The sequence below is a fragment of the Salminus brasiliensis genome, chromosome 6 (assembly GCF_030463535.1).
Source record: "Salminus brasiliensis chromosome 6, fSalBra1.hap2, whole genome shotgun sequence".
In the NCBI taxonomy this organism is placed as follows: domain Eukaryota; kingdom Metazoa; phylum Chordata; class Actinopteri; order Characiformes; family Bryconidae; genus Salminus; species Salminus brasiliensis.
The window spans coordinates 2,591,436-2,610,193 of NC_132883.1; the positions used below are offsets into that span (position 1 = coordinate 2,591,436).

Consider the following 18,758-nt stretch of genomic DNA (forward strand, 5'->3'; position numbering starts at 1 on the left):
ACTCCAATAAAACTCTATATAACATTAGAATAAACCCTAATGAACATGAAGTCAGTGGTCAGTGAGAGTGTCTACCTGTAATTAACTCTATATAACATTAGAATAAACCCTAATGAACATGAAGTCAGTGGTCAGTGAGAGTGTCTACCTGTAATTAACTCTATATAACATTAGAATAAACCCTAATGAACATGAAGTCAGTGGTCAGTGAGAGTGTCTACCTGTAATTAACTCTATATAACATTAGAATAAACCCTAATGAACATGAAGTCAGTGGTCAGTGAGAGTGTCTACCTGTAATTAACTCTATATAACATTAGAATAAACCCTAATGAACATGAAGTCAGCGGTCAGTCAGAGTGTCTACCTGTAATTAACGCTATATAACATTAGAATAAACCCTAATGAACATAAAGTCAGTGGTCAGTGAGAGTGTCTACCTGTAATCAACTCTATATAACATTAGAATAAACCCAAATAGACATAAAGTCAGCGGTCAGTCAGAGTGTCTACCTGTAATTAACTCTATATAACATTAGAATAAACCCTAATGAACATAGTCAGTGGTCAGTGAGAGTGTCTACCTGTAATTAACGCTATATAACATTAGAATAAACCCTAATGAACATAAAGTCAGTGGTCAGTGAGAGTGTCTACCTGTAATTAACGCTATATAACATTAGAATAAACCCTAATGAACATAAAGTCAGTGGTCAGTGAGAGTGTCTACCTGTAATTAACTCTATATAACATTAGAATAAACCCAAATAAACATAAAGTCAGTGGTCAGTGAGAGTGTCTACCTGTAATTAACTCTATATAACATTAGAATAAACCCAAATAAACATAATGTCAGTGGTCACTGAGAGTGTCTACCTGTAATTAACTCTATATAACATTAGAATAAACCCCAATAAACATAAAGTCAGTGGTCAGTGAGAGTCTCTACCTGTAATTAACTCTATATAACATTAGAATAAACCCAATTACGAGGCTGATTAAGCGTGTTATCACGCAGTGATATGAGTGTGTGGTGAGTCTCAGTCTCACCTGTCCAACAAGTTTCTGTTCTTGAGGATTACATGGACTTCAGCGGCCGTGGCTGGACCCTGCAGCTTCTGACCGTTCAACATCTCCTTCTCCAGCTCCTCCAACGCCTAACAAACAAGACAGCATAATGTTTTAACATCACAACATCGATGATAGCATTCAGCTACTTCAAGTTGCACCCATTGCTGACACAGATGTGCAAATGCACACACACACACACACACACACACACACAGCTTGTCTAGTCCCTGTAGAGAAGTACTGCCAATAGAATAGGAATCTCTGGAGCAGATCAACTATATAAACCTATTGGCACCATGCTGCCTTATGCCAGGCGTGGGCTAGCAGGGGGGGTGTAAAGCCCCCCAGCATTGAGCTGTGGAGCAGTGGAAGAACTGTGTTCTCTGGAATGATGGTGGTGGTGGAGCTCCATCCAGTACTTTTGGGATGAGTTGGGGATGATGAGTTGGGGTGGTGATCATCATCCAACATTCTGATCTCACTAATCAAATCATCACAGTAAAACTTCTTTTTAAAAAATCCCATATAAAGTCTTGGTCTCTGGACAGTAGAGACAGTTATCCAACAAAAGCAGGATCAACTCTTTCTAATAACCTTGATTTCAGAAGATACACTGAATAAGCAGGTGTCCCAATACTTTTGTCCTTATATTATGTGTATGCTCCACTGTCTGGGACAACTGGGAGAATAGGGATCATTGTCGCTCACCTTTCCAGTCTTGGCGAAGGCCTCTGCGACACGTCGGTTGCGTCCTCCGTAGCAGGTGGTGATGAGGTCGGCGACACCGCAGCTCTCCAAGAAGGTTGCCGCAGAGACGGAGCCGGAGCAGAAGAGGCGCGCAAAGGCAATCATCTCCATCAAGCCCAGTCTGATCACCGCTGCTTTCGTGTTGTCACCAAACCCCAGACCATCACAGAACCCAGCACCCACTGCCACGATGTTCTGCAGGGACATTCCACAAACATCATTATTATACCACCAGCCATAATATTACAACCACTTGCCTAAGATTGTGCAGGTCCACTTTGAGCATGGACTCCGCAAGACCTTGTGAAGGCCTGAAGGTGTCCTGCTGTGGTATCTGCCAGCACCCAGACTAACAGCATCAGCAGATCCTTTAAGTCCTGTAAGTTGTGAGGTGGGACCTCCATGAGCATCCCATGAGCCCCATCACCCGGTCACTGGTTCACCGGTTGCCCCTCCTTGGTAGGTACTGCCCACTGCACACACCACATACTCCACAAGACCTACCTGATGTTCTGGAGATGTTCTGACCCAGTCGTTGTCTAGAACATCACAGTTTGGTTCTTGTCAAAGTGTCTCAGATTCTGAGACCCTGGAGTGGTTCTGCTTTGCATGGCTCTGCAGTTACACCTGGGTTAATGCAGTACTGTAAGATGCCCAGCAGAGGGCACTGTGACACTGAATCTGTTTATGAGGCTGGAGCTATTGGGTTATCAGGGTTATACAGTACAGTAACCATATAACCCATGATTTTAATAACTCCACTTTTTGGAGAGTGTATCATGCCCAGACAAAGTTAAAAGGCCTATATGATAAAAAAATAACTACCTGTCCTCAAGTTATTAAAGGAGTGAGTGTGATGTACTGTACAGAACACTGTACTTTTAAAACACACCCCTTAATCCATACCTGGACAATAATACATAAATATATAATTAATAAAATGTACCTTAAAATGACAAAAAACTTCCGTTATTATACATTATTATTATACAGTATACATATATTTGATTGTAATGTTAGAAATTCTGCAAGAAGTACTGCAAAAATAATTTCATTAAAATTATCTGTAAAAAATATGTAATTTGGCATTATTGGCATAATACTTAAAACAATAGCTGGGGTTAATTAACAGATATTGTCAGAAATGTTAACATTTACAATGTTTCTATAACATACATATATGATTAAATCTGTACAGTTTCTAATTTTTTGAGCGAAACCCACAGCTTTCCCATTGGCTCCTGGCACCAACCATATATATACTGTATATATAAGGCGCGTCCTCCCCTTTACTCACTGTGTGTAGTTGTTCCCCCAGGCTACATTCTCTTGGATATATGTATATATATAATAGTTGACTGTCTGGAACTGAATTCGGAACAATATGTAAAAAAAATTATGTTTATCTGCACAAACTTTGATAGAAAATTATGTAAATGTATTGTTTATCCACTGAACCTGAATTTGCATTTTTGACTTTTGTGGGTTTTGTTTGGCAGCCAGTCATTTGACCATTTTTTTAACGGTGTGTTTTTTACAGCTGTGCCGATTGAACAATATTTACCTGTAGGGCCTTTTGTTCAATATAGCCTCTTTGAGTAAAACTTAGATAAGCCAACTCCCATTGGCTCCTGGCGCCATCTATTTACATTACATTTACATTTACAGCATTTAGCTGATGCTCTTATCCAGAGCGACCTACAAGGTAACTTGTATTACAAAGGTGGGCCAATGTAGTGTTAGGAGTGTTGCCCAAGGGCTCTTATTGGTGTAGCGCAGTATAGTGACTCAGACCAGGAATCGAACCCCAGTTTTCCACTGGTGTGGTAGCTCACTGGCAGGTAGAGGTGGTATCTGTTACATACAGGACATGTCCTCCAGTCAATGACACTCAGTATGCTGTCGTTTCCCCTGGGCTACAGTCTCTTAGGTGTCCTTGTATATTTTATATCATTGGCCGACTGCCTGGCCTCAGTGCTGTGGACTGTAGGAGCAAGGGAGCATTTTCTTTTCTGTGTTGCTGAGTGACTCTGTGCTGGCTGTGTGCTATAGCGTTCAGTCCGGTGCTAGCGCAGGGCTGGACTGTCAGTGTTTGACAAGTAGTTTATTTTGTTGCAGAATGTCTTTCACTTTATTAAAAAATATTATTGATTCAATATAATAATTCAGGGAAATAAACAAGAGTATAAACAAGAGTATTTCTTTGCAGAAATTGTATTGAAAGTATTTTATCATAAAGAAAATGTAAAAATTAACTAATTAATAAGCATTGTTGTGTCATCACTTTATGGAAGGTGTTCGATCATGAAAATCTGCTGAATAATGATGTTTATCTGCAAAAGCCTTAATGAGAATATCTGGAAATGTACTGTTTTTTTGCACTGAATTGTTTTATTTAATGGATTTTAATGGATGTTGAGATATTTTACTTTTTATGTATTTTTGGTAGTGTACAAAAAGTATTTTTTCGTAAACAATTGTAACAATTCATAAAAATGGTTGTGTTGTCACTTTATTGAAGGTGTTCGATCATGAAAATCTGCTAAATAATTATGTATATCTGCAAAAACCTTAATGTGAATGTTCTGTATTTGTCTTTGCACTGAATTTGAATTTAAGGATTTTGTAATTAAATTTTTCAATATTTTAATTTTTTAAAAGTTTTGTTGGTACAGTGTACAAAAACAGCTTGATTTAAAGTCACACAAACGCATTACTATTCAGCAAGTTTCGCTCCACCCGTTCATGCTCTAGTATGAAGGAGTAGTTCAGGCTGGACTGCTTTTTAACAAGGCACAAAACAGGGCAGCCAATCAGAACAAAGATAATAATTAGCATTTACATATACGTCAGTTTTAAAGGCACAGTAACAGATGCAGAGGGATTCTAAGGGAGAAGGTGAGGTCGGAAAATGACCATATAGCAGGTTCTGGTTGATAAATCCCAAACTGGAAGTCAAAGAAGGACGTGGGCCCTTTAAGGCGGAAGGACAGAAGGAAACAGAAATGAGGTGAAAGGTCAGCTAACCTTCAGGGCCCCACAAATCTCGACCACGTCGGCTTCCTCAACCACAGTGACCCGAAAGTGATCCGTCTGCATGAGCTCCTTCAGTATCGCGCCATGGGTCTTCTCTTTACAGCCTAACACACACACACACACACACCACAGTCAGTGCTATTTGGGCAGTCTATAGACAGTAGAATCAGGGTTATTGAGTTATTGATCAATTATTCTGATGATTAACTGAGAAGCCCGAGCTTTAAAATGCCAAACTGAGCTAACTGAGTCAACTAACTGGGGGGTACTGAGGGTCAAACATGACGTAAGTGGTTAATATTATTTTGCCCCGCCCACTTGTGCATGGAGACATCATCAAAATTCAAAAGACATTTTAGAGATTGGATAAAGTCATTAGATTTAGATGGAAGCTCACAAGCAAACAGGAATTCAGTCTTTTAAAGGATCATATAATAAATCAAGCTTAAAGGCACTGTATGCGATTCTGGAGAACGAATGTTGGTATTGGTACCAATTGCTGCTGCTAAGCTAACTAGCTGTGATCCTCAGATGGGAGAAAACAGCACTGAACTCCATTACAACATCCCCGGGTCACCCAGGTGCTCGGGTCACCAAGACTCGACTCAGATTCAGACCCCTGACTCTGGCCTACAAAGCCATGACTGGACCAGCCAGCCCCTCCGTACTTGATGGCGATGGTCAAAAGCCGATCTGCACCGAGAGCTCTTCCAGCTTCAAGTACAGCTCGGCTCGACCTGCCATCCTTTAAGATCCACGGAAGATGAGCGTCCAGACTTTTTACTGTCCTGCACCGAAGTGGTGGAGCGAGCTTCCCCTGGGTGTCCGAACAGCAGAGTCCAACGCTCGCTGTCTTCAAACCCAGACTGAAGACCCTCCTCTTCTGAGAGTACTCAGGCGAAGAGTGTAGAGTGTGTAGATCTTTTGGATTCTAGTCTCTACAAACTAGCTAAGGGTCTTTTCCTGCTGTGAGTCGCTCTGGAGAAGAGCTTCTGCTAAACGGCTTCAGTGTAAATATGTGAACTTGCAGGTTTTGTGAACTGCAGGCCGTGTGACACTACTGGGATCATACCTATGGTGGTCTCGCAGAATTTTTCATCCGCCACCTCGTTCGCAATGTTAGCACCCATTAGCACGCTCATGCTAATACCCAGCTTGTCCCGTATCACATCTGATATTAGCTTCAGGCCATCAGGACCCTCATCCACCCCCTATAGAGACACACACACACACACAGACAGAAAGGAAGCCCAGTCATCTTTCTGCAGATTCATGTGATCATATTTCCCGTTTCCTCGAGCAGACTGCTGAGAGTGTGAAAGTAAGCTTGTGGAAACCTGTTCACACACACACACACACACACACACACACACTTCTCAGATAAGGAGAGGTCAGTGACCAAAGCATGCTCATCAGAAAGGTGAGAAGTGAGTGGACTTTACTTCAGACAGAAACTCACTAAACTAAACGTCCTGACTTTGTAGGAAATCCAGAGCTAATCTACAGGACCAACTTAACGACCCTTGTTTTTACAACCAATAAATAAATAAACAAATACATAAATAAAAATGTTCTGTATATATATATATATATATATATATATATATATATATATATATATATTACATAAATTAAATAAATGGAAAGATAAAACATGTTGTTTTGGTTCCTGGAATTTAGATTATTTGGGGTTAGGCATAAAAAATGTATATTACAAATATCTAAATAAATTTATTAAATATATTTGTAATAGAAATTGTTTATGCCAAAATCTCAATTAAAAAAAAAAAAAAAAAAAAAAAAAATATATATATATATATATATATATATATATATATATTGGTTCTAAATAGTAAAGCACTTTTGTAAGTCACTCTGGATAAGAGCGTCTGCTAAATGCCGTAAATGTAAATGTAAATGTAAATGTATATATATATATATATATATATATATATGTATAATCCATATCCTTGTTGTAACTCGAGGATTTTACACTTTTGGACATTGTGTGAATTTGGCTGTTGTTCTTTACATTGCATCAAACTTTTAAGATGAACGGACCAATAGAAATGCTCCAAAATGACTCAGAATAGAATATTATTACATTGACCTGAATGTAGAAGTTACCATACTTCTAGTAAGATACTAGTATTTTGTAATGATGAGATATACAGTATAATTCATATGGAAACTATTATTATTACATAATCCTGTATGTATGCATGTGTGTGTATGTATGTGTATGTGTGTGTGTGTGTGTATGTATCACAAAGTTAAAGAGAGACCTTAATAAGTGACATTCCCAGAGCATCTTGTTTGATCTTTCCCTGGATGGTGTCACACACTCGGCTGATGAACTGATGGGGGATCACAAAGAGCAGAATATCAGCACCACGTACAGCCTCGACGAGATCCGCCACTGCCACCTGACAGAGAGAGAGAGAGAGGCAGAGAGAGAGAGAGGCAGAGAGAGAGAGAGAGAGAGAGAGAGAGAGAGAGAGAGAGAGAGAGAGACTGACTCGGCAAGCTGCCACTGTTGGGCCCTTGAGCCTTGATCCTTCACCCTCTCTGCTCCCTGGGCGCTGGAGTTGGGTGCCCACTGCTCTGTGTGTGTGTGTGTGTGTGTGTGCTCACTGCCCCTAGTTCTCTAGTGTGTGTGTGTGTTCAGTACCACAGATGGGTTAAAATGCGGAGGACACATTTCGCTGTACGTAGTACAGTGACAGATACATGCATCACCACCACCTCACTGATGCTATCGTGGCTGAATGCAATCAATTAATCCTCACAGCAATGCTCCAGCATCTAGTGTAAAGATGTCCTAGAAGAGTTGAAGCTGTAATGCAGCACAGTAGGACAAACTCCCTATTAATACCTTATTAATAGCTGGAGGTGTCCACATACTTATGGACAGAATTATGAGACAGACTGTGAATATACGTCAGTCTGTATTATTACAGTTAGGGACAAAAGTATTGGGACACCTGCTTATTCTCTGTGTCTTCGAAAATCAAGGGTTTTAAAAAGAGTTGATCCTTCTTTTGTTGGAGTAACTGTCTCTAACTGTAACTCTAGGCTTTCCATGAGATTTTGGAGGAGCACTGCTGTGAGGATTTGATTGCATTCAGCGACAAGAGCGTTTGTGAGGTCAGGATGTTGGATGATGATCAACACCCCACCTCATCACCCATAACTCCCCAGCTCATCACCCATAACTCCCCAGCTCATCCCAAAAGTATGGGATGGTCTTCAGTGGAGGTAGATAAAGGAAGCATGCTGATTGCAGAGATGCTGCGTAAGGATTAGGTTTTGGATTGAGGTTGAGGTTAAGATTAGGGTTTAGGCTGAGGCTCAGGGTAAAGGTTAGGGATGAGGGTTAGGATGAGGGTTAGGATTAGGTTTTGGGTTGACGGGGAAATGTTACGATTAGGGCAAGGATGAGAATTCAGTTTTGGGTTAAAGTTCAGATTAGGATTAGTGTCAGAGTTAGGATTAGGTTTTGGGTTGAGGTTAAGGTTAGAATTTGGGCTAGAATGAGGATTAGGTTTTGGGTTGATTGTTAGGATTAGGTTTTTGGTTGATTGTTAGAATTAGGTTTTGGGTTGATTTTAAGGTTAGGATTAGGATCAAGGTTAGGATTAGGTTTTGGGTTGAGGTTAAGGTTAGGATTAGGATCAAGGTTAGGATTAGGTTTTGGGTTGAGGTTAAGGTTAGAATTGGGGCCAGGATGAGGATTAGGTTTTGGGTTGATTTTAAGGTTAGGATTAGGTTTTGGGTTGATTTTAAGGTTAGGATTAGGTTTTGGGTTGATTGTTAGGATTAGGTTTTTGGTTGATTGTTAGGATTAGGTTTTGGGTTGATCTTAAGGTTAGGATTAGGTTTTGGGTTGATTTTAAGGTTAGGATTAGGTTTTGGGTTGAGGTTAAGGTTAGGATTAGGATCAAGGTTAGGATTAGGTTTTGGGTTGAGGTTAAGGTTAGAATTGGGGCCAGGTTTTGGGTTGATTTTAGGTTAGGATTAAGTTTTGGGTTGATTTTAAGGTTAGGATTAGGTTTTGGGTTGATCTTAAGGTTAGGATTAGGTTTGGGGTTGATTGTTAGGATTAGGTTTGGGGTTGATTGTTAGGATTAGGTTTTGGGTTGATCTTAAGGTTAGGATTAGGTTTTAAGTTGGTGGTTAGGATTGGGTTTTGAGTTGATGGTTAGGATTGGGTTTTGGGTTGATTTTAAGGTTAGGATTAGGGCTAGGATGAGAGTTAGGGTTAGGTTTTTGGTTGAGGTTAAGGTCAGAATTAGGGCCAGGATGAGAGTTAGGTTTTGGGTTGATCTTAAGGTTAGGATTAGGTTTTGGGTTAAGATTAAGGTTAGGATTAGGGCCAGGATGAAAGTTAGGGTTAGGTTTTTGGTTGAGGTTAAGGTTAGGATTAGGTTTTGAGTTGATTGTTAGGATTAGGTTTTGGGTTAATCTTAAGGTTAGGGCTAGGATGAGAGTTGGGTTTTGTCTTGAGGTTCAGGTTAGAATTAGGTCCATGTTGATGGTAAGGATTAGGTTTTGAGTTGTGGTTGAGGTTAGGATTAGGATCAGGGTTAGGGTTAGGTTGTGGGTTAGGATATTAAGTCTACTTGATGTATCAGATGAACAGTAAATCTACTGAATGTCAGTAAAGCCTCAGTAGAATATCTTCAGCATCTTCACCTCAGTGTATTCAGATGCTTCCCTGCTGCTGCTGCACTGATCTGCTGCCAGTGTTACTGATACTCTGTTTATTCATCATCTACAGAGAACCACTCCAGATAAAGTTTTACCAAAGTAGTTATTCTTCAGAAATCTCTAAATAAACTCTAAGAACAGTCAGTATTAGTACGAGTTCAGAAGGTCAACCTCTAAATGATCAGTTTAAATAGTGAAATTATAGAATTAATGTCTAACAGGATTCTGTCGTTTGTGGGCCTACTGGGACCATTCTCTCACCACGTTCTGGGGCAGTTTGTGTCCAGGCAGGTATTTGACGTTCTCGTGCTCTGTGTTGATGATGTCAGTGAGTTTACGCCCGTCAACCACCTCCTCAAAGACCCACATGTTCACTGTGGAGTCGAACTTTGAGTTTTGGCCTGCATTCAGGCCAACTATCTTAGCAATGGCTGAGCCCCTGAGAGAAAGAGAGAGAGAGAGAGAGTAATATATTTATAATGCGGTAAATGCAGAGGACACATTTCGCTGTACGTAGTACAGTGACAGATACATGCAGCACCACCACCTCACTGATGCTATCGTGGCTGAATGCAATCAGTTAATCCTCACAGCAATGCTCCAGCATCTAGTGTAAAGATGCCCTAGAAGAGTTGAAGCTGTAATGCAGCACAGTAGGGCAAACTCCCTATTAATACCTTATTAATAGCTGGAGGTGTCCACATACTTATGGACAGAATGAATTATGAGACCTAGCTAAGAAGCAGATTTACAGATTTTCTTAGATACTGACATCTCCTCTTCACAGACTGTGAATATGCCTCCGTGTGTATTATTACAGTTAGGGACAAAAGTATTGGGACACCTGCTTATTCTCTGTCTTCTAAAAACAAGGGTTTTAAAAAGAGATGATTCTTCTTTTGTTGGAGTAACTGTCTCTAACTCTAGGCTTTCCACAGGATTTTGGAGGAGCATAGCTGTGAGGATTTGATTGAAAAAGAGAGAGAGAGCAATATATTTAGTTATAAACAGAGTTATAGTTACGTTCAAAGGTAATTTCTATAGGTTCTATAGTATCTATCTAACATGAGAAGTTGATTGATCAGCATCCCTTTTAAGATACAGGTTGAGCGAATCATCACCAGCTCCCCAACTCATCCCAAAAGTACTGGATGGAGCTCCACTACCATCACTCCAGAGAACACAGCTCTTCCACTGCTCCACAGCTCCTCAATGCTGGGGGGCTTTATACCCCTCTACTAGCCCACGCCTGGCATTAGGCAGCATGGAGCCCATATGTTCATGCTTATCTGTTCCATATTCCTATTCAAGCTGTGTGTGTGCATTTGCACTTTTGTGTCAGTCCAGCTCAATGCATTCATTAGAAGGGGTGTCCACAAACTTTTGGACATATAGTCTATGGGTGAAGAACCTGAAGTTTAAAAAGGTTTATTTTATATTGTAAGGGGTCAGCCAACGCCGCTGGCCACCAACAGGGGGACAGGGTGCAAGACAAGGAGAACTGCAAAGAGCAGCTCCCAAAACTCCACTTCCCATAAGCCCCAGTGAGAGATCACCAATCAGTGCTGTCTGCTCTGTGGTATTGCTTTTAGAACCCTTCATTTTTAAGAGTGAAGAAGGAGGAAGATCAGGGTGGTTAGGTTTCTGGAGGGCAGTTGTGTCTACATGGTGGGAGTGCTGGGTTGAAGTGGTCACAGGGTTGTAGGGTTGATATCCACTAAAATGCCACGGTTGGACCCTTGAGCAAGGCCCAGGATTGCTGTAGCTGTAGTGGCTGACCCTGTGCTTTGAGCCCTGCTATCTAAGCTAGGATATGAGTTTGAGAGAATTTATCTGACCAGTTTAAGTGTATTATATGATAATAAAGGCTTATTAATATACTTTTTAGGTTATTTCTGACTGCCGTTGTTTTACTGTAGTTAAACTGTTATTGTAAACCAGCCCCCCACAGCTGGATGGCTCAGAACCTGTTCTTGCATTATTCATTCAGTCACAGCTGGAGAGAGGTCTTTGTTTGGGTCTGAAATTATCTGGTTGACTTCCAAATGCTTTTACATCTGAATAAAACATCACATTAACACACATTAACACACACAGTCGAAACAAAAGAATCTGAACTGAGAGACAGACGTTGTGTTGCTGTAGCACATTGCATTCAAGTGCATCTGAGTGGCACATGAAACAGTAAATCCTGCAGAAACTTCAGGTGTGATTAGCAGCTTAGCAGTTACAGGGGGCCAAACATTGTGTCCAAAAGATGGTTTGTCCGAAAGATCATCCAAAACATTTGGTTTGTGGAGCTGTGTCCACAAACTTCTGACCAAAATGATTGGTGGGCTACAACGGATAACACCACTACCTGCCAGTGAGATACCACACCATGCGGGTGACTGGGGTTCGATTCCCAGTCTGGGTGACTGGGTGCTGCGCTACACCAATAAGAGCCCTTTGGCAAGACTCCTAACACTACACTAGCCCACCTCTGTAATACCAGTGACCTTGTAGGTCGCTCTGGATAAGAGCATCAGCAAAATGCCATCCCATGAAGACATTTTGGGCAAAAGCTTGTCCAATATTTTTGGATAATCGAGTTATAGCTGTTGACTGCTAAGGCATTGCTAGGTGGTTGCTAAGGTGTTACTATGGTATAACAGTGACTTAGAAACCCACAGCTAGGTGATTTGTTAAGGTGTTGCTTTGGCATAGGTGTGTGGTAAAACATGGGGTGCCAAAACCTTTGCTCAAAAGATGGTTGGTCCAATAGCTTTTCCAATACATTTGGATAACAGAGCTGTGTCCACAAATATTTGGCCGCATTTTTGGGGTGCCAAACCTTTTGCCCACAGGATGGTTGGTCAGTAAGCACGTTCTCTCAGCTGGGGTGTGGGAGAGCTGCCTGTTGTGAGATCTTTCTAAACATTTCTCCATTCACTCCTTAGGGAGAATGTCCAATAACTTGTGTCCAAAAAGTCAGATTGATTAAAAAAAACATAATTCCTAAAACCATGTTCTGAGTTCTGTGATTCTGCCAAATCTGATGGATGTACCTCAAGAACTGTGACCTGTAGAGACGTTCTGATTTTTTGGTTTAAGTTTCCGGAAACATCTCAGTGTATTCTTATGGGAGTGTTTTGGCCATCATAATTCTTTTCCAGGCACTTTGTTTGCTTTCACAATAGCCTCATTTTCTCATGGTATGGATTCCACAAGATGTTGGAAACCTTTCTTCCTGGAGATTCTGGTCCTGTAGACTTTCCATGAGCACTCATATGCTGCTAAGCTCATGTGCCCCCACATCCCAAAGATGTTCTAGTGGAGTCAGATCTGGTGACTGGGAAGAACCAGCACTGAAGAACTCATTGCCATGAGCTCATGTTCATGAAACCAGTTGGAGGGACTTGCTCTTTGTCATGGTGGAAGGAGCCGTTAGAAGATGATAAACAGTGGCCATGAAGGAATGCACATGGTCAGCAACAGTACTCTGTGATAGTCTGTGGGATTCAAGCGATGGTGGACGGGTGTTAACGGCCAAAAGTGTGCCAAGACATTCCTGCAGCATCACACCACCACCTCCACCAGCCTGGACTGGACCCTACTATCTGTAAGCCTCTCATAAATCCAGATTTATAAGACCAGGGTACGTTTCTCGGGTTTGGTGAGCCTGTGCTAAGCCACTGCAGCCTCAGCTTTCTGGTCTTGGCTGAAAGAAGTGGATCTTCTGCTGCATGATCTTATTAGAAGCTTTTCTGCTCTCCACAATTGTACAGAATGGCTCTCTGAGCTACTGTAGCTTTTCTGTCAGCTCCAGTTTGACCAGTCTGACCACTCTCTGAAGACCTCTCTAATCTACAAGGTGGAAACAGAAGGTCTTCTGAGAAGTTCTAGAGACCGTTGTGCTGAAAATCCCAGAAAAACCCAAATATTCATTAACTAGAAGTAGCCAAACCTGTCCTTCCCAACACACTCGGTGTACTTACACACCACACCACAACCAGCAACACTGTCACATGTGCTCTGTAGTCTGTATCACATGACACATGACTTTGACCCACATTCCTGAACCCCAAATGCAGAACTGCACTGCAGAAGCTGGGCGTGTAGCATGTTGACTGACTCGGCCATATGCCTCACATGTTTCACACATCTGTGCACATTGCTGGGACGCAGTTAGGCAGCTATAAACAGGTCACAGACTCACCTGCTGGCTGAGCACTGGGACACATAATTACATAACCTAACCAGCAGAGCCTCTGTTTTTAGTAGGCCATGCCAGACATACTCACCTGTTTCTGCTTCGAGTCTGCCAAGGGCTCTAGGTGTTTCGCAAATAAGCTAAGAATAGTGCACTACACAGGCTGTGGAACACCACAGCTTCTTCACTCAAGCAATGCACTATACAGCTAGTAATGAGAAACAAGCGTGTAGTTGACTATATGGCCAATACAGAGCCTATATAGGATGTCGCCTGAACTTCTACACTCAAATATTTGACTGTATGTTCAGTAATGGGTCATTTCTGAGTTCAATCTTGGCTTCTACACACAAATATTTCACTAAATGTCCAACAAAAAGCTAATTGGGGTTCAAGCTTGGCTTCTACAACAAATAGTTGACTATATGTCCAATAAAGAGTCATTAGTGTCTCAATCTTTAATTTAAACAAGCATGTGGTTGACTATATGGCCAATACAGAGCCTATATAGGATGTCGCCTGAACTTCTACACTCAAATATTTGACTGTATGTTCAGTAATGGGTCATTTCAGAGTTCAATCTTGGCTTCTACACACAAATATTTTACTAAATGTCCAACAAAAAGCTAATTGGGGTTCAAGCTTGGCTTCTACAACAAATAGTTGACTATATATCCAATAAACAACCATTTGGGGTTCATCCTTTGTTGACTTTACGTCCAACAAAGAGTCCCCTGAGGTTCAGTCTGGGCTTCACCACCCAAAATGTTTACCATATGTCCCATAAAGAGCAATGTGGGGTTAAACACCGGCTTCTGCAAATAAATAGTTGACTATATGTCCAGTAATTGGAGTAATTATGGAGTTCAACCTCGCCTTCTACCTGCAAATTGTTGACTATATGTCCAATAAAGAGTCATTAGTGTCTCAATCTTTAATTTAAACAAGCATGTGGTTGACTATATGTCCAATACAGAGCCTATATAGGATGTCGCCTGAACTTCTATGCTCAAATAGTTGACTGTATGTCCAATAAACAGCCATTTTCGGTTGTCATTGGCTTTCACACCCTAATAGTTCACAATACTTGGGGTTCAGTCTGGGCCTCTACACCCACAATGTTAACCAGATGTCCAATACAGAGCAATGTGGCTTCTACAAATAAATAGTTGACTATATGTCCAGTAACTGGAGTTCATATTTTCATTAAAAACCTATGTGAGATTTAGCCTGGGTTTTCATATTCCCAAACAACTCACTAGCGACTTGGGATTCAGCCTGGGCTTCTACACCCAAACAGTCCACTACATATATCCATAAGAACCTATGTGAGATTTTGTCAGGGTTTTCATACTCAAAACAGCCTGGGCTTCTACCCCCAAACAGTCCACTATATATCAATACAGAGCCACCCCTGATTCAATCTAGGCTTCCACACCCAAACAGTCCACTATATGTTCAATAAGAACCCATTTGGGATTCAGCCTGGACTTCCACACCCAAACAGTCCACTATATGTTCAATAAGAACCCATTTGGGATTCAGCCTGGACTTCCACACCCAAACAGTCCACTATATGTTCAATAAGAACCCATTTGGGATTCAGCCTGGACTTCCACACCCAAACAGTCCACTATATGTTCAATAAGAACCCATTTGAGAATCAGCCTGGACTTCCACACCCAAACAGTCCACTATATGTTCATTAAGAACCCATGTGAGACTGAGGTTGGGCTTCCACACTTAGAACAGTCCTCTGTTTCTATCAATAGGAAGCTGTTTGACATTCAGTGAAGGCAATTCTCACCACTTGCTGACTTTCTGGCAACCAGTCCAGTCCAGTCCAGCAAGTTGTTTCCAAAACAAATCCACAGGTCACTTGAAGGGTGAAGAAAGCAGCAGGAGAAACACTCTGCTACAGCTGCAGCACTCAACCAGGTCTTCATAGTCTTACCAGTTTCCAGAGCCAACGATGCAGACCTTCTTCGGCGTTGCCATGACGAACCTCGTGCAGACTAACGATCTGCTGTTGGCAAACTTTTGGCACTTCGTGCTTGTAGCCACGCCCCTACGTCCAAAGACCAATCAGAAGCGGCGATTGCCCCTCCCACTTTTGTTCCTCGAAAGCCCGTCTTGAAGCGCAGCACAGGGCAGAGGTGCAGCTCGAGCTCTCTGCAGGTTTGGGATGGTAGATTGGAGATGAAGGCTCCTCTCTGTGCTGTTAATAATAACAGCCTCACAAAGAAGGTCTGAGAGCAGAGCAGCATGGGCTCATTAATCACTGCTCAGCTGGTGAGGGGGGGGGGGGGGGGGGTCTAAATACCTGCTTCTGTTTTTACTCTTTTAAACATTTTAATACAGATGAAATGAAGCTTATGCACGCCAGTATTTACATACAGTGGACTTTCAGGCTCAAATTCATCAATTCTTCTAATCTTCATTTTTATTATAAAATATAAAATCATAAATATTTTTTCTGCTTTTGCTTAAAGTTATACAATAGTCTTCTGTATGTATAATATTCTACTGTAATCTGTATTCACTGTAGATTCATACTGGATTATACTCACTCCACAATTATTCCTGTGAGGCTGTAAAACTACGCTGCAGATTCATACTGGATTATACTCACTTCACAATTATTATGGTCAGGTTGTAAAACTATTCACTGCAGATTCATACTGGATTATATTGATTACACAATTATTACTGACACTGCAAAAAAATACACACTGCAGATTCATACTGGATTTAAATCACCCCACGGTTATTACTGTCGATGCTATAAAAGATACATACACTGCAGATTCATACTGGATTAAACTCACTACGCAATTATTACTGTCAGTTTCTAAAACTATGCACTGCAGATTCATACTGGATTAAAGGTATTCCACAATTATTACTGACAGACTGTAAACACTACACACACTGCAGATTCATACTGGATTATACTCACAGCACAATTATTACTGTCAGTTTCTAAAACTATGCACTGCAGATACATATTGGATTAAAGGCATTCCACAATTATTACTGACGTTGTAAAAACTACACACACTGCAGATTCATACTGGATGATACACATTACACAATTATTACAGTCAGGTTGTAAAACTATTCACTACAGATTCATACTGGATTAAAGTCACTCCATAATTTTTACTGTCAGGCTGCAAAAATAAACACTGCATTATACACTGGATTATAATATTTGCACAATGATGACTCACATAGATTCATACTGGATATTCTATGTTCTGCTTGTGACTCCACTTTGTGGAGTGTGGGAAAGCTGCAGACATGAACAACACTGCTCTGTTTAAGACAGCACAAGTCATCTATTGGTCAAAATTCAGCTTTGTGGGTGGAGGGGTGAAACTACACCTCCCCCCACACAAGTCTGCTGGTTTCTCTGGCTCTCTAAAACAAGCTGACCACCTTGAATGAATTTGCATTTGTATGTGCTATTCAGCCGCCTGCTGAGATGAAAGCCTCACCTGAGATTTTAATTAGTAGGCAACCATCGCCATCCCGCCCCAATGTCTGTCATGATCAGTAATGAGCTTCATGACTGAGCCATCAAAATTCAGCCCAGTGGTGTTCTTGTGTAGGGTGAGTGATGGTCATTTGGGACACCTCATTCTTCTCATTCATAAATGAGATTACTGTTGAAAATTGAGAAATGAGAGAATTCTCATTCATGGGGCAGTGGTGGCTCAGCGGTTAGAGCGCCGGGATATCGATAACAGGGTTGTGGGTTCGATTCCCGGGCTCGGCAAGCTGCCACTGTTGGGCCCTTGAGCAAGGCCCTTTACCCTCTCTGCTCCCCGGGCGCTGGAGTTGGCTGCCCACCGCTCTGGGTGTGTGTGTGTACTCACTGCCCCTAACACGTGTGTGTGTGTGAGTGTGTGTTCACTACCAGATGGGTTAAATGCGGAGGACACATTTCGCTGTACAGTCCACACTGTACAGTGACGAATACGTGCACCTTTATCCTTATCCTTTTAAAAGCACTGCTATTACTGACTAAACTACACACTGTATATTCATACTGGATTATTGTACTCCCACAATTAATACTGTTAGATTGTAAATGGTACAAATATTCCATATTCATACTGGATTATAACATTTACACAGTGATTACACTAAGACTGTAGAGATTACACACGCTGCATATTCATACTGGATTATAATATTTAAAAAATGCCTGTGGAGATTACATACCCTGCAGATTCACACTGGAATTGAATTGCTTTACCACACTCATGGCAGATTCATACTGGAATATAATTGCCTTACTATCTGACAATAACTACAGCAGCTACACAAACTGCAAATTCATACTGGATTCAATCACTCCACAATTATTACTATCAGACTGGAAAAACTACATACTGTGGATTCATACTGGATTATAATATTTTTAAAAAGTCAAACTGTAGAGCCTACACACACTGCAGATTCATACTGGAATATAATTGCCTTACTTTCTGACAATAACAACTACACACATTGCAAATTCATACTGGATTAAAATCACTCCACAATTATCACTGACAGGCTGTAAAAACTGCACACTACAGATTCATACTGGATTATAATATGTTTTAAAAGTTTAAATATTGCTTTAGTTTAAGATGATAACAACTACACACACTGTAAATTCATACTGGATTGAAATAATTCCACAATTATTACTTTCAGATTGGAAAAACACTGGAATATAATATGTTTAAAAAGTCAGACTGTAGAGACTACACACCCTGCAGATTCACAGTGGAATATAGTTGCTTAACTATCTGACAACAACAACTGCACACACTGCAAATTCATACTGGATTCAAATCTCTTCACAAGTATTATTTTTAGACTGGAACAACTACACATACTGCAGATTCATACTGGATTGAAATCACTCCACAACTTTCATTATTACTTTCAGAATGGAAAAACTACACACTGCAGATTCATACTGGAATATAATATGTTTATATAA

At 40.9% G+C, this 18,758-nt stretch overlaps 1 protein-coding gene across 1 annotated transcript in view; it reads right to left on the reverse strand.

Annotated features, from left to right (window-relative positions):
* gpd1a (glycerol-3-phosphate dehydrogenase 1a) overlaps positions 1 to 15,775 on the reverse strand; it is a 17,297-nt gene extending 1,522 nt beyond the window's left edge. The window contains exons 1-7 of the mRNA XM_072681312.1: positions 15,711 to 15,775; positions 9,826 to 10,003; positions 7,140 to 7,280; positions 5,927 to 6,065; positions 4,846 to 4,958; positions 1,780 to 2,013; positions 1,051 to 1,157 (exon numbers count right to left, since the gene is read on the reverse strand). Coding sequence (XP_072537413.1) covers positions 1,051 to 1,157; positions 1,780 to 2,013; positions 4,846 to 4,958; positions 5,927 to 6,065; positions 7,140 to 7,280; positions 9,826 to 10,003; positions 15,711 to 15,754 — 956 coding nt within the window. The 5' untranslated portion in view covers positions 15,755 to 15,775. The remainder of the gene's footprint in view (positions 1 to 1,050; positions 1,158 to 1,779; positions 2,014 to 4,845; positions 4,959 to 5,926; positions 6,066 to 7,139; positions 7,281 to 9,825; positions 10,004 to 15,710) is intronic.
* Between the last annotated feature and the right edge of the window lie 2,983 nt (positions 15,776 to 18,758).